The sequence below is a fragment of the Leptonotus elevatus genome, chromosome 20, assembly GCF_054856555.1.
Source record: "Leptonotus elevatus isolate MCC_2025b chromosome 20, RoL_Lele_1.0, whole genome shotgun sequence".
Classification (NCBI taxonomy): domain Eukaryota; kingdom Metazoa; phylum Chordata; class Actinopteri; order Syngnathiformes; family Syngnathidae; genus Leptonotus; species Leptonotus elevatus.
Genome location: NC_141258.1, coordinates 16,430,064 through 16,446,630, shown reverse-complemented (window position 1 = coordinate 16,446,630; position 16,567 = coordinate 16,430,064). Strand labels below are relative to the sequence as shown.

At 40.2% G+C, this 16,567-nt stretch overlaps 1 protein-coding gene across 3 annotated transcripts in view; it reads right to left on the bottom strand.

Moving 5' to 3' along the window:
- Positions 1-16,567, bottom strand: part of llgl2 (LLGL scribble cell polarity complex component 2) — a 69,379-nt gene that overhangs the window by 39,681 nt on the left and 13,131 nt on the right. For all 3 annotated transcript variants that reach the window (XM_086063977.1, XM_086063978.1, XM_086063976.1), the window contains exons 3-15: positions 13,975-14,072; positions 13,476-13,557; positions 13,241-13,356; positions 11,334-11,492; positions 10,477-10,639; positions 10,254-10,383; positions 10,106-10,160; positions 5,734-5,888; positions 5,316-5,527; positions 3,850-3,917; positions 3,589-3,742; positions 3,301-3,405; positions 2,147-2,242 (exon numbers count right to left, since the gene is read on the bottom strand). In XM_086063977.1, the coding sequence (XP_085920103.1) occupies positions 2,147-2,242; positions 3,301-3,405; positions 3,589-3,742; positions 3,850-3,917; positions 5,316-5,527; positions 5,734-5,888; positions 10,106-10,160; positions 10,254-10,383; positions 10,477-10,639; positions 11,334-11,492; positions 13,241-13,356; positions 13,476-13,557; positions 13,975-14,072 (1,593 nt within the window). The remainder of the gene's footprint in view (positions 1-2,146; positions 2,243-3,300; positions 3,406-3,588; positions 3,743-3,849; positions 3,918-5,315; positions 5,528-5,733; positions 5,889-10,105; positions 10,161-10,253; positions 10,384-10,476; positions 10,640-11,333; positions 11,493-13,240; positions 13,357-13,475; positions 13,558-13,974; positions 14,073-16,567) is intronic.

Sequence of the window (16,567 nt, the reverse complement as noted above, 5' to 3'; positions counted from 1 at the left end):
GGGACCTTGTGCCAATTCCTGGAGTAGCAGGTGAATCTATGGATCCAACCCAATGAAAAGGTGTGCAAACCTTCCTCAGCATTCAGTTTCTTGTGTCCATTGTTGTATTTGATGAATTTCGTTAATATGGATAATTGGATATAATTACATGTTGGTGCCTCATCTTCAAGGCTGTGTCCAAATGTGCACACTACTCCCTAATTAGTGCACTACTCAGAGCTTACACCATTTTGTAGGGGTGTCAGAATGTCCAGGGAGCAAAAATCTTCTCAAAATTACCCACAAATCACTTTGAAAAGTAGTGAACATCGATGCATTCGGACACATTCCAGATTTCTCTTTCATGAACTGCTTCACCCATTCACTTTTAGTAAAGTAATTTTCATTTCCTTCCTCTTTGTACAGTATCCTCTTGCCTGGTATAATGATCCATGTGTCAAATGGTTGCTGATATCTCACTGAGCTGTGAATGCTTGTGAGTGCTATGAACGAATGTGTCAACATTAGGGTTGGGACGGGATCTCGTGCGACGACATCTCGCGGGATTGGAATGCCGCGAGATTTCTTGTCCCTCCACAATACAAGAGCTTTTATTTATTTTTTTGCTGTTTGTTGGCTTGAATAGGGATAGGAATCAAAAACTGGTTCTCGTTGAAAAACAGTTCCCAGGGTTTCAGTTATTTGTCATTGTTTGCCAAATGCCCTGATGGATTACACTCGGGACGATGACGTCACCACGCACATTGCGTTAGCTATGCTTACGAGTGCCGCTAGAAACATGGCACCAACTTGCGAAAGTTTGACATTATACAAGAAAAGAAAACCATATGGCAACTTGCAATTTCGATCTTTCGTCTAATGAAGGAAACACTACAACTATGCAAAAGTATTTGGGCCCATAGCATGGGATAACTTTAAATGACTGTCGCGTTTGTGAGCCGCTCATGGGTGCTCAACCCAGCAGTGGCAGCGGCATTAACGTAAACGTCCTCTCCTGTCAGTACTGTAGGTAATTGTGTTAACATCCTTTTGCCTTATTGTAGAAATGCCGTTACTAACTACTAATGTTAAAGTCCGTATCTGACCGCGGGGCGCAGGCTTGCGGGTGTGTGCGGATGTAGTACAAGAAAATGTTTGAACATTTAAAAATATTAAAACAAATACAATTATTTGAAGCACTATAATTATGTCAGTTCCTTTTGGACAAAACAAGATTTATTAAATTAGTCATTTTAAAGCCTGTAACAAAAGTGACTCCTGTTTTGGACTTAAGAGCTAGGCCATTAATTTTCGTACAGTCTGCTCAATAAAAATAAAACATTTTGAAAACTGGAAAATTTATATTAGGATATATTTTATATTACAAATTTTGCGAAAATCTCGTCTCATTCTCTTTTGTGGGATTTGTGTCTCGTCCCATGCCTAGTCAACATACTTGGGAACCGTGGCGTATAAAAAAATATTTGGGCAACTCGTCTAATGACCGTTGACAAGTGCTTGCACTGTTGTGCAAACACATGCTACTATTAGCGAAAGAAGGGATTTGCAAGGAAATGTTGGAATATGTTCAATTCGCACACACATCTGCAAACTTTTAACGAACCCTGATAAAATCAAAAATTTGCTACTTTCACAAGCATTCACCGCTCCGGCAGATATGAGCTTTAGAGAGAGGGTGACAAGCTCAATCATCCGGTAAGGGCTCAGACTCGAGCCACTGCCCTCCACATTGAAAGGAGACATATAAAATGAGTTCCGGGCACGTCCCACCCGGAGGAGGTTCCGTGGACAACTCCGGACACGCTGGAGAGACTATGAGAGACTGTGAATGCCTTGGGATTCCTCCAGGAATAGCTGGACGGAGTGGCTGGGGAGAGGGAAGTCTGGGCTTCCTGCTAAAAATGCTGCCCGTGCGACCCGTCCCAGGATAAGCAGAAGAAAATGGATGGATATAATTTATTATCACTTAAAAAATTTTGGTTGATTGTGACTTAATTATCTGAAGATCAGTTCTTTTTGTGAGCAATTTATCTAGAAATACAAGTAATTAAAAGGGTTCACAAAGATTTTCTCACAACTGTACGGACTGTTTATTCAAGGAGGAATACAGTGCATTTTCTTTTATTGTAACCACATTGTGGATTACCTTCCAGCGGAAACCTTCTTGTCCTAGCAGCAAATCCACAACTTTCACTTCCACCGCCTGTTCTGCTGCTTCGTCATTGAGCTCCAGTACCAGAATCTTCAAAGACAATTGATTGAAATGGTCACATACAATGATTATCAGTAACACAGATTATTGGTACAGGTTCATTAGTACTACCAGCATATAGTTCAGGGAATAATGTTAACAGAAAAATGGCATTGTCAGTTTCCTCAGACATAATTAGTGTCTCACCTGGAAATGTACTCTTGACAACACTCTTAATTTTCTTTGACTGCCAGGAAATAGGAGAAAACTCCATTATCACCCAACAGAACAATGATATTTGTACAGTATCCTCTTGCATACTTGCAAAAGATCCATCAGTGAATGCAACCAACTTAAGGCTATTGGCAAGGTGTGGAAAGTTCAACTTAACTGACTTGGTCTTGAACTCTGCTTCATGAATGGTCTGTATGGTAGCACATTTGAGATGTGCAATTTTTCTTTTTTTCTGGGTAGGACCAAATAGACTCAATTTTAGAGTAAGCTAATATTTATACTTGAAAGAACATAAAATTAAGAATTGAAAAAAAAAAGTCACTCAAAGGTTGAGGAACGAAATCACGACCGTCAGCTTGGGAGACGACCACACTACCATCTGAGCTTTGCCACTCCTACCGTTAGCTTACCTCCAAGAGGAGACCAAAAATGAAGTTTTTGTCAAAACGTTTTTGCTCTTGGAGTTAGGTAGATTCCAGCTGACACAAACGATATACTAATACACAGCAGGAGCTGCGTGGCTCAGGGAGTAGATCGGCTGTTTCCCAAGCGTGAGTTTGTTCCTCAAAGTGACTTTTATTTATTTATTTTTTAAATTCTTTATTTTACTCTCTTCCAAGTGCAAATATTACTCTAAAACTGATTCTATTTGGTCACACTCTAAGTAGAGGCAAATTTATTCTACATAATTTACTGTGTTCTCTACTATTAGAGAATTTCAGAGTACATTGCACCGTGTAACCACAGCAGCAAAAACAAAAGTGATGCATGTATTTTGTTGTCAGTGTAGCTCCCAAAATCACTCAGATCCCTATACAGTGTTTACATAGTGATTTATAGAGCTTTACTAATACAACATAGAACTGTAATCTCACCTGTCCAGCTGTTCCTGCCACAGCAAGATAACCGCTGTATTTACAAAGGTGGATCTTCTGAATGCCAAGCCTTGGATCATCACTGTAGGGGTCAAAGCAGCCAACCTAGACACAAAAATGTAACCAGAATTCTCAGACATCGGTGTGATAGTGTAAGTTGGAGTAACTGCGCTAGTGGAGAGTAAAAATGTCTACTACTTTTTCTACTACTACTTTTTTCTTTTTAAGATTCAGGCACAATGAATGTAATCAAGAAAAGGAAGTCATGCTTTTAAATCAAATACACACCTTTCTGAAAGGTGGCCACTCTCCTTCAGCCCCTTGATGCATGTTGTCATTGGGGTCAGTGTCTGTGTGGAAGACTCCAGCCGTGCTCAATTTGTACATGAGGTACAAACAGACTCCTGAGGCATTCCAGAAACGCACAGTTCCATCCTCATGGCTACACATACAGTAACAGGCAAATGTTATACTGTTAAAAATTTGAGTGACTTTTGTTTATTGATTAGATATAGTTCACAACAGGATAAACGGTTTAGGTGACCTGACCCTGTGAGCAAAAGATCTCTCTGTGGAGGATCTGGGGCCAAGTTCTGCCCTCCGGTTATTGGCCATGGCTGAATAGAGAGAACATAGTGTTTAAGAGTGATCAGTCAGTCAATATACTGTATGCGAGTCAATTTATGTAATTTTGGCCCTCCTCTTGCAATCGCTGTGGTTATCTTTACTGAATCTTGCAACTTTTGGGGGACCTCAACAAGCCCAAAACTGAATACATTTTCCAAGAATGTGTATCTTATGTATGCATGCGTGTATTCATGTACAGGACCGTATTTTCAAGCCTATAAGGTGCACTTAAAAGTCTTAAATTTTCTCAAAAATCGACGGTGCGTCTAAGTGCGCCTTTTGTGTGCACCGAGTGCCAAAATCTGTAAATGTTGTGCGCCATCAGTAAGCGTTCCGCTTGACTGTATGTGTGGGAGCATTTCTGTCGACAGACTGCGGAGCATTGCCGACATATTGCTTACACACAGGGAATCCGGCCCTGGTTGAGGACTGGCAGGCATGAGAACCTATGACGTGAGTCTTTTGGTTTCTAATGCCTGCCAGTCCTCAATCAGGGACAGGTTTCCTGTATTAAGATAGAGTAGGACGTCATGGTGCTCACTGCTTTCGCTTTATGGAACTGCTAGACTAGAATGAGTTACGGCATAATTTATGCTAAACGTGTCTGCTTGCACTAATGTTGGAGGTTTCGCAAAAGCCGGCATCATTTCTGAGGAGCCGCACAGTAATGAGACTGACAATAGTACAATGACGAAAGGGAACCTGGCATGTTTGATGGAGAACTTGCCCAGCTGTTCGTTTCAGATACAGCAGATGAGGACTTTGAGGGATTTGTGGATGAGGATTGATTAAAAGTAGCGTGAGTACATTGTTAAATACTTCAAGTACAACGGAACTCACTATTTACATTGATAATACTTCAATAAAGTACAACCGAACTCGGTTTTGCTCCACTGCCTTTTTAAAAACATACACGCGTATGTTTTAACGTGAAAGCATGCTACCATGTTTTGAGCTAGCATATGTTTAACCGTGCCTGCGCCCAATAGTGCAGTGTGCCTTATGTGTGTGTTAAACACAGAAATGAAACCCGTAACTGAGACGATGCCTTTTAATACGGTGCGCCTTATGGTTGTGAAAATATGGTACGTATGTGTAGCGATAATTGACTTATTTCGCTAGGTAAATTTAGTTAATTGTTCGGGCCGGAGCCAGCTGTTCTGAGCCATCTGTTCAAACACACAAATCAATGTTCGGTTCAATAAGTTTGACTAAATACTATTTTTAGTCACAAATTCAGGGCACCGCTGTTATAATCAAATGCGTGTTCTGATCGCGGGACTTTTTTTATTCGCGGTTGTTAGTTCAAACGGCAACAGCGCAACAATTTGCCAAGCTTTATATCATTGAGGAACTGTGTAAAACAACTAGGGTGGAACTGATTGTACCTTTTTGGAGTAATCTGTCTTCTGTAGCTCTCCGGCAGCAAGAACTCTCTCCCACAGTTTGAGAGGGATAGCAGAGACATGGTGTGAGCAGGTGATTGCTGAACTGTGCAATGGAACCAGGTAGGGTGTCTGAAAGACTGGCCATCCCTCTGCCTCCAGGTCAATCACTACCAATTCCTCTTCAACCAAGACCACTAACGCGCTGGGATCCCCTGGGCAGGACAAATGATGATGGCAATTACCCTGTACTTGCAATTAATTAGCATACAAACAAAATTAGCCAGCTCTATATTGGATACAGGTAAAGACAAGTTTATTATTAAACACTCAATGGTAAAACTAGCTACATCATGATCAAGTATGAAATCTTTAAAATGTTTAAAATTATGAAATTGGGTGATTCTGCATTTATAACTACCAGTGTTAAGTCGTCTTTCTTTGATGACAAAGAAGTCAATGATTCTGGACGTGAAGTCCAGGGCGACATGTTTTTTATTATGGATGACAGTAATGCAGTGTCTGTCCCCAAAGCTCGCCCTAGGCATTCCACCACTGAAGAAGAGGAATGGTGTCCTATAAAAAAGAACGCAAAACACACGTCAGTCTATAATTCCAGAGATCAATAAAAATAACTTTAAAGTTGAGGATATTTCAAATGTGCTTATAACGCGCAACTGTACTTCATGGGATGATTACCATATTTTTATTTAGCATTAAGTCCAAGTGGAGCATGTGCTTCCATTGTTGAGACGGCCGACCGGAGCTGTGGCCGTAGCTTTGGTGGGCACTGAGGCAAAAACTAGGCCATGGGAGGAGTTTGGTGAGGTCATGGAGAACAACTTTGGACAGCTTCGAAGAAATTCTGGTCCACCATCTGGCATCTCTTGGGGATAAAGGGCTGCTGACCACGACTCGAGACCTGAGTCAGTGGGGAGAATACTTCAAAGACCTTCTCAATTCCACCTTTGAGGAAGCAGAGTCTGGGGGACTCTGAGATGTGCTCTTATATCTCTGGGGTTGAAATCACCAAGCTAGTTAAAAAGTTCCTCTGTGGCAAAGCTCCGGGAGTAAATGAGACCTGCTCAAAGTTTTTATATATTGTGGGGCTGTTGTGGTTGACACGCCTCTGCAACATTGCATGGACATCTGGAACAGTGCCTCTGGATTGGCAGACTGGGGTAGTGGTCTCCCTTTTTAAGAAGGGGGACCAGAGGTTGTGTTACAACTACGGAAGGGTCACAAGTGAGAGTTGGACTCCGCCAAGGATGCCCTTTGTCACCAATTCTGTTCATAACTTTTATGGACAGAATTTCAAGGCATTGAGGGGATCTGGTTTGGAGGCCTCAGTATTGCATCTCTGGCTTCATCAACCCGCGATCTCCAACAGTTGGAGATCCAACTATCACTCGAGTGGTTTGCAGCCGAGTGTGATTGGATGAAAATTAGCACCTCCAAATCTGAGACCATGGTCCTCAGCCGGAAAAGGATGGATTGCACTCTCCAGGTCAGGGATAAGATCCTGCCCCACCAAGTGGAAGACTTCAAATATCTTGGGATCTTGTTCACGAGTGAGGGAAGAATGGAACGGGAGAGCCGGTATCGATACTTTACCCTGTTTTCATCTTTAAAATAACACAAAGAGTTCACCTAACGAAAGTAGTGCAGAAAGATGAAACAGAAGCCAAAGAAGAGGACTAGATGAATACTCTCGTGCATGCTTAGTAACAACTCTGTAAAGTCAATGCAAGTTAGCAATCTGTTTGATTTTCAACACATCAGGGAGAAAAAAAAAAGTATATAGCATTTTTTGGATTTTAGAAAAGAGACGGAAAACTTGATAAAGCCATGCCATTTGTAAAGTGTACCAAGCAGCTTTCAAGTACACTGGTTCAACAATTAATCTAGATCTGGACTTTCATGCTAGCTCGGTAACACATTGCACGGCAAAAACACGGGTTGTATTATACTGAGATATTTTAGGAAACTCGGCTATAATTTGGCACGAGCTCAGGAAATCATGGCTGCAATAACCCGCTTCATTGCCAAGGGATTATATGCTTACAGTATAGTTGAGTGTGATGGATTTCAGGACTTGCTGCATACTTTATCGTCGAGATATAAATTGCCATTGCCATCCCAAAAGCACATCAGCAACACATGTATGTCTGTTGTTGTATGCTCAAGTGAAGAGCAAAGTTGAAGAAGAGCTGGCAAAAGCAGATCGAGTGGCAATAACAACTGATGCCCGGAATTTATGTGCAATTCATGTGAGTCATGCTGTATGTGACGACCACAACCTACCATATTACTTCTGATAGGCAGTTAAAGTGTCATGTATTACAAGACTAGGATTTCAAAGGATCTGACACTGGGAAAAATATAGATGCTCTGTTGAGACAGGTATGCATTGATTGGAACCTTGTTGATAAGCATCCAGCACATGGTGTTAGCTGGGGAGGAAGCAGATATGAGCCTTCATCTCATGTGCTTCGCACACACCATCAATCTTGGCACACAGAAAGCCCTCAAAGTGAACACAATTGCAAGGTTGCTGGGTAGAGTGAGAAGAGTGGCAAGTGTTTTGTTGTTGGCAGCCCGGGCCACTTTGGGGTATTTGCACGTTGTGGGTACTGGCACATTGGATTTTTCATTTTTAAATGGCACAATAAACATTTACATATATTGATTATTTAGTTTTTTGCTAGGCCTGATGTGTATTCAAAATTTCATGAGTTTTCATGCTTGTTTAGTCCAACCAAATCAGCATAAATTTTCTTGGCAAACAGCGTGTATCCACAACAACAGCATTCTGCAAATAAAAAGTTTTGCTTTTACTTTTCATCGAGAACATCTTTAGATGAAACGGAGGGAAAAAGGGGTCGTGCCAGTCACAGCTTGTGAAATTCACAAAAATATCTCATTTTTACGTGGCTTTTTCATTGCGTTTTACCAAAGCAATTATTGAATCATATTATTTGCACTTGTATTATTTCTTAAAAAATGTTCCTTTTCAATTTAAAATCAAGGACGCATCTGACAAGGAAGGACGCATTTGTACTCACTCCTGCACTCGCTCGTGACTTCTAACTATTTTGTTGACATTGGGATTTTTAACTACATTGTTGCAATATGTCTGGCGGAAAAAGAGCTGACGAAATTGAAGAGATAAAATTTTCTCTGGCAAAACTCAAGGGAATGGTTACCGAAAAACTTGAAATGAAAAAGAGCATCAAGCCACTTCTGCAGGAAATTCAGAAGTTGAAGAAAGAGACAAGAAAAAGATCGACGCATTGTCACCTTGGAACAAAAACTGGATGATTTGGAACAGAATCTTCGAATCAACGATGTGATAGTTACAGGTATCCAGATTAAACCGCGCCGCGGCCCTCGGCCGAGAGCTAAGTGCAGTTGATTCTGACCAAGCTTCAGCGAACGAGACTGTCGAACAGCAAGTGACAACTCAACTCAGAGATTTGGGATTAATTGTGGATCCAGCGCACATCCCGATATGCTCTTTGCTTCCAACTGTGGGGAGACGACCACCGGAAGTTCTGATCAGGTTTATTGACAGGAAGAAAAATATTGCTCTTTTGAGAGATAGCTACAAGCTAAAAGGTAATGATCAATGATAATCTCACAAAACGAAATGCTGACATTGCCAGAAAGGCGCAACAATTGAGAAAGAATGGATTTATCGAGAACACATGGACGCCTCTTCATCCAAACAAAAGAAGACTCATCTTCTCAGAAGAAAATACAGATCGTGAAAAGAGTTGAAGAATTGGCGGAGTTTGAGAGACATTAACTGCTATCAGTAACTCACATCATAAAATTCTGGATTATGTTTTAGCCAAATTAAATTATTGTAACATATTACTAATTAACCCAAAACTGGAGCTGTCATGATTTGAAAGATGTAAATATAGCATATGATTACTTGCTGACACTGCCAAGGTTAACTCTTGTTTATACACCTGCATTGATAACATGTATTGCTGTTCCATGTAAACATTGTGTGACTCTATTTCTGTTTGGACATTTGTTGTAACATGCAAGGCTGTCGTCATAAGGTTGTATTGTATTGTATTGCAATGTATCTGCTGTAAATAGTTACAATGGGGTTGATGAACATAGTTCCGGGATGCGGCTAGCGGGGGCTACTCCGCTGGGTGGGCTGGCCTTGGTGAGCACTCAGGAGAATCAAGATCTAAGCATCATCGGATGCTGGCAACAGTGGTGGCTGAACTGACCATAATGGAGTGAACATTATTGTGGACGCAATGGGCAGAATAAAAGCCAATCTACTCTTCTGGAAACCACAACATGTGTGAAAGCTGAACCAAGGTCAGCGAAGACGCTACTGGTGAACGAGCATGCGCTCGCCTTGGCTGCTTGCCTGGTTGGGTGGGCCTGTGGGTGGCGTCCGGGAGCCGATTTACCAATTCCAAATGATTGGTACTAGCTGCAACTTACACACAGACATTACTCAAGATGAACTGAGCGAGGAGTGTCTTAAATCTGGGATTGATAACGATATGAATCAATGACTATCATAATCAATGTATATGATGCGTATCGTAAGAATCGATGGGGACGAGTTGCTAATAAACCATGGCTTCTACCCGTCAACCCTTCTTTCAGATGTCAATGTTGCAAATGATATTATGTGATCAATGTAACCTGTAATAATGTGTCCGAAAGGAAAAAGGAATAAAACAAACAAACAAAATATACAGCACTTCAGAACACAAGTAGATGACAATGCATGAGTGAAACACAAGACAACATACCCTTCCTTTGTAGGCAGCTGAACTATTTTAGAAATCGCTTTGCAAGGGAAATGTCCTGGAGAAATAAATAAATAAAGTGATGCACCCCCTCCAGGAAAACGTGCTTCTTGTCCAACAGTATAATAAAGTCAGGCAACAGCATCCTCACCATAAGGAATATCTGATTTCTCCACCTCATTTCCATCTTCCTCACCAAATGTCCAACGACAATAGCTTCCATCACTGTGAGAACTAAGAATGTATCCTCTGTCATTCGTCCACCACACACTCTCCAGTTGCTAAGGTGCATGGATACAACAAAAAAACAAATATTAGGTTCATGTAATGAGCAAATCCTTGAGCATTCTGTTGATTCGCATATCACTTCCTACCTGAGTAGATGGAAAGTGCTGAATCGCACACCGTTTCTGAAGATCCCAGATTACAATAAGACCTTGTCCATACCCAATAGCAACGTGATTTGGGTTGGCTGGGTTCTCCTGTAAGGCTTCAACATGTTCTAAACTTCTATGCCCCATATAATCATCTGGTACACTGAAAGAGATGAAGTCACGTTTCTTTATGCAAATGTAGAAACAACCCCACACACCCACCACACGCACTAAGCCCCACACACAGGGATAATAATCCAGATTTTTATTTTGATTGACATTGTCCAGAATGTGTTAATTTAATAATACATGTTTTTTAGGGCCCAGGCACCGGGTGGTTAACCTGGCAATAGATATTGATATTGTGATTCACTCAAGGGAGTTCTTCACAATATCAATCTGGGACTGCTCCACGGAGATTTGCTCTGGAAAGGCAGGACATTTTGTACAATACTTTGAGCTGATTGGGCGATGCGGCATTGTCCACGTTTGTTTTGACCAATCACGACCACATATGAAAATGTTGTCTTTGTCCTCATCAAAGGGGGGAAAAAAGCACAAATATCTTAAACAGCTAAAAATGCACGACACACCTCTTGCTGTTAAACATTCAACAAGGAAACGTGAGTAATTCTGCAATAACAGAATTAATTGCAGCGTCCATTCGTCCATGTTAGGTTTTGAATGAGTTTTAAAATGACATTGAATAAAAAAATAAAAAAGGGGTGCGAGGGCCCGTTTACCCCTGCTTGCCACTTAAAAATGTAAGTTAGTTTTATACCATTACACGTACATTACTACTACAAAATTACAGTGTCCCTTAATACTGAGCATGAGAAACACATGTATTTTCCCACCTGTTGGCAACTTCAGCAAGGCTGATGTTCCTCTCTTCAAGCTCTCTGAAGCCAGGGACCTGAACAATAAAGACATGTCCCCCCTCAGTTCCCAGCAGCAACAGATCCCCAGAGGAGTGGGCCAGCACTGCTGTCACTCTGGTCACACTTGGTGGGGCACTAAAGACGAGTTAAGATGAGAGATGAAATAATGTTAACATTACAGATTTTTTACAATCTGTTGCAAATTGTACCAAAGTGTATTTCTTTTTTTTCTGCCAAGTGGTGTTTCTACCTTCCACATTGATTAAAGCTGCTTTTTGTAATTATTTGCCCAAAAATACCTTTTTATTTGACAATTTATGACTGAAACATCTTCTAATTAGTAGATTAACATCTAATCTGTTCACAATGGGTACTCCTGCAAGCCTCTGGCCAATAGTTTTCAGACTAGATTCGGGTTTGAAATTCCCACCATTCAAAAACAGATGTGATGCGCATTGTGTACGCGAAAAAGGGTGTGTTTTTTGGCCACAGGTGGCAGTAACAATTCGATATGGAATTTCCAGCAGCTTTAAATATAAAATCATTTTAGGATGGCCCTTACATCTGCCCAAGGGAATGCCAATGAAAATTAACTTAGCATAACTTGGGCATTGTAAAATGTTGATTCATTTGAATTATTTTTTCAAATAAATAAATTCAATGATACGTACGATATGTACAATGTGATTTATATAAAGTTTTATATCGATAAGTATTGAGTGTGAACTGCTATATTGTAGTGCAGAATTTTGGAGTTGTTTGATGTATTGGAAGATTAAGGTAACTGTCTTTGCTTTAGTAATAAATTGTATTCATCCTCAAATCCGTGAAATGCCTGTTTCACCTTTAAATGCCAAACACAGTTAGGCTACATAGCGTTTTTTGTTCGTTTGTTTGTTTTTTGTACATTATCTTGTGACGTGATGGTGTTATTAAGAGGTGGATTAGGTCACTTAAAAACCCCACTGAAGGCTGAGGTCGGAAACTCACAACCTGCCACCAATGTCGTATTGTGGCCAAAGGCAGAATCCTGGTCGATTATTGTGCCTCTTGATGTTGTAAACAGTAAATCCTTGTTGTGGTGTACGCCGCATGCCCGCGGTGGAAGAAGTGATACATCGCCTATTATTTCTTCTTGTACTTTCTTTTGGTTGGCATATACTTTTGGTGCATTACTGCCACCTTTTTTTTTGCATCCTGTACAGAAGGTGACCACTGGCGGTAATGCCTGATTACTACTAATTCTTCTATTTCTTCCATTACTTCTACTCTCTTTTGGCAGTTGGAAAATACTTTTGGGGCATTACCATTGGTGGAAAGAAGGTATTGTAATGCACAAAATCACGATCAAGGAACAGAAAATGTGGGTGCAAGTCTGAGCTCTCATTTTAATATATCGGTATACAAGACATACCTGGTTATAAGCAAAGCACAAGTCAAACTATGAAAACAAGTTCAAGTCATAGTCTGAAAAATATGGTAATTGTTTGGAGACCTAAAACTGTCCAAATCCTTAAAATTTAAGCCTCTCGTCAGTACATATTTTCATATTCTCCGTAGTCCTCCATGAAAGAAACTAATCATCTTTGTGTTGAATCAGAGTAAGACATTTACAAACATCTGCTTTAAATTTGGAAAACAATGATCAACATTTTTGTCCAAACAAGTAACTGAATCATTGCTTTGCTTATGCAATTTTTTTACTCAGTTTTAAATATCTGTTTATTTATTTAAGTAAAGGGCTGAAAATTATATATTGAGTTATTTATTTAAATCCGATTCATGTTCATCAAAGCCTAAAAGTTAACAATCCATCCATCCATCCATTATCTGAAGCGCTTATCTACACGAGGGTTGCTGTGGACATAATTTTTTAATTTTACCCAGGTGGACCAGTGAGAGTGAAGCGTCCTATCTCTAGAAGCTCTGAAAGTCCTGTGTGGGCTCTCAAAGTCCACATGTGTAAACTGTTGTCGTCCAGCAGAGTCACCAGTTCAACCTAAACAAAATGTATTATACAACATACATCAAATATTATAATCATACAACAACAGTGCTAACAGTTATTATTGTTAGATTGCAACAAACAACAAAAAGCTTCACTCCCTAAATCTGTACCTGGTGGGGTAGAAAGTGTACTTGTGTGACTGCGGCATTCTCATCATGTAGACCCATGAACTCCACACCCGGGGCTCCATACCTGTCCTTTGGTTATGGAAACACTAGACCACATTTACAGTAAATCACATCAAACAATCACAACTGTGACCATTCTGCATAAGTCAACATAAACATAAAAATACAAATAAAACCACCAATGTGACCAGTTTGTGTTTTTACAGGCATGTCACTATACTATACTTTCACAACAGATTTATTAGACTATACTTTTCGGGGAAAAGTCCTATAGATCTTGACTAGAGAAATGTGTTTTCAACATGTTGGTCATGTTGGAAATTGCCCCTTGCGGGACTAATTTGGGTTATCTAATGTAGATCAACTTCAAATCACAAATGACAGTTTACAAGTTCTAAAGCAATCTAGAGACACCATCTAAGTCAATTTCAAATATACCCTATAACACCTTTTTCAGTCGAAATTTCAATAAAAAGGATGCAATTTGATGGCTCCTGAACGGGTACCAATGGCTAGCAGCTGCAAAGAAGGACTGTAGCCCAGGGCACTGGGCTGGTGGGGGAAGCCATGCTCCACAGTCTAGATACAAGAGAGTGGAGAAACAAGTAAAGGGCGAGATGAGCAGTGACAGTTGAAACTAACTTTTGAAAGTCTGAAAATAAATGGTTGAAAATAACCTCTCTCTAGTCTAGATCAGTCAATCCCAACCTTCATTAAGCCAAAGCACATATTATAGAAGTTTAAAAAAATATCACGCCACACCATCAAACAAAAATGTCACAAAAAGTAAATACATACGTCAGTTATATAATTTCGAACATCTAATAGATGATTTATTTACTTTTTCTGTCTGTCACTATAAGTCGCTGGCATTGGCATCTATATAAACTTAATTTCAAAAAGACATGACAAAATGTTTACACAGAGTGCTATGTCACACCTTTGAGCAGGAGTGTCCAATCTTTTTCATTTGAATGCAACATACCGGAACATAAAAATGCAAAGGATGAAAGGGCCATTTTAAAATACTTACAAAACTGGAGATAGTCACCAGTTCACAAAGTATGGGCCTATATCAATACTCTCGCAACTATCAAATATTTTCAAAAAAATATTTGTTGCACACCTAAATAAATGGCTTTATACACAAGCATAAACTACTTTATGAAAGTCAGTATGGCTTGAGGAAAAATAGATATACAGCGCTGAAATTGATTGATCTCGTAGAAGACATAACAGATTAAACATATAACAAAATGTATTTGGTAGGTATATTGATAGACTTGAGAAAAGCCTGAGAAAATTGCAACCAAATGGAATTAGAGGAATTGCATATAATTGGGTGAAGTCTTATTTAACTGAAAGACGGTAGTATGTGCAAATGTGCAAATTGGGGAGTGCCGTTCAAGAACGGGGAGCATAATCTGTGGAGCATAAAAATATAATGTATATGAAATATGTATATACAGTAATTTCGGAACTATAAGCCGCTACTTTTTCACTTGCATTCGACCCTGCGGCTAATACAACGGTGTGGCTTATCTATCAAGGGGGCGCACTGTAAAGGAAGCGCAAGAGCGTCAAGTAGAGCAAAACAATCCAAGTGAGCCCAAATACAGTAGGAGAGACAAAACGACAGCGAGACAATTTGCGGCCTCATTATGGAAAAGAAAGTAGTGGGAACCTGGTGCGGCAACATTAAAATACCTGCGGCTTACAGTCGGGTGCGGCTAATATGTGTAACAAACTCAAGTATTCCCCAAATTTAGCAAGCACGGCTTATAGTCAGGTGCGCCTTATAGTCCAGAAATTACTTTATATTATATATAAATTGTTTAATTTGTTTTGTTATTTTTAGAAACTGGGGGGAAAGCATTTACCGGTGTTTGAGGTAAATAAAAGTTCTTTAAAAATCCATCTGCATGACGATAATGTGGAGAGCTACGGCTAATAATACGAAGTGGCCAATATATGTACAAATTAGTTTTTATAGCTAAATTTAGCTGTTGCTGCTTTTAATTTGGTGTTAAATTGGTTCAAATCTTACCTGCAAGATTGGGACTACTTTGTCTCTATTGGGGAAGATGCCACAGACTTCCGACTTCCATAAGTCATGCAACTACGCGGTTTCTGGTTACTGTTGCGACATGCAAGCCGTGTCCCAATACTCGCATTTCCACCCTTGTGCCCCTCAATTACGCATTCCCGTTGATGGGTGCGAGTGTGTAGGGTGTCTCAGTTCTCTGAAATGCTTCGGAGAATTGAGACAGACACACACTACACCAGGGGTGGCCAACACATCATTATCAGGCTTCTGCAAAGTTTGCTAATGAGCTGATCATTACATTCAGCTGCGCTAAAGGAGGGAGACATAGAAAACAGGCTGGATAGTGGCTCTCGAGGACCACACTTGGCCACCACTGCACTACAAACTCGCACCCATCGACGGGACCGTGCAATTGAGGGGCAAAAAGGTCTAAGTGCAAGCATTGGTACACAGCCTATATGTCGCAAACAGTAACCGAAAAACAGCATAGGTGTGTGACATACGAAAGTCTGAAGTCCGGCCTCCTTCGTGGCATATACCCATTGGTAGTCATGAGTCTGAGCAAACAAATATTACATGTGGGGTTCCATAAGGCTCCATTCTTGGACCACTTCTATTTAATATCTACATGCTGTCGCTTGCCCAAATTATGGAACATCACATCGCTTATCATACTTATGCAGACAGGCAACTTTACATTTCAGTGTCATCCCATGACTATAGTCCCTTACTTTCATTAAGAAAGTGTATTCATCATTCAATGAGTGGATGGACCAGAATTTTCTCTAGCTAATTTCAGACAAGACTAGGGATGTAACGATAATGGCAATATCGTGATATTGCGATATTAAAGCTGCCACAATATATCGTTGTCATCATGTCACGATATTAAAAGCAGCATCTGTTAAAAAAGTGAGGTTGATTCCCATTTGTGCAGTTCTAGCACCCTCTGGTTGCTATTTTTTTTTTAAATATTTTAAAATCTATGCTAATGGTCAGATGAAGGGGAATGTAATATGCTTGTGGA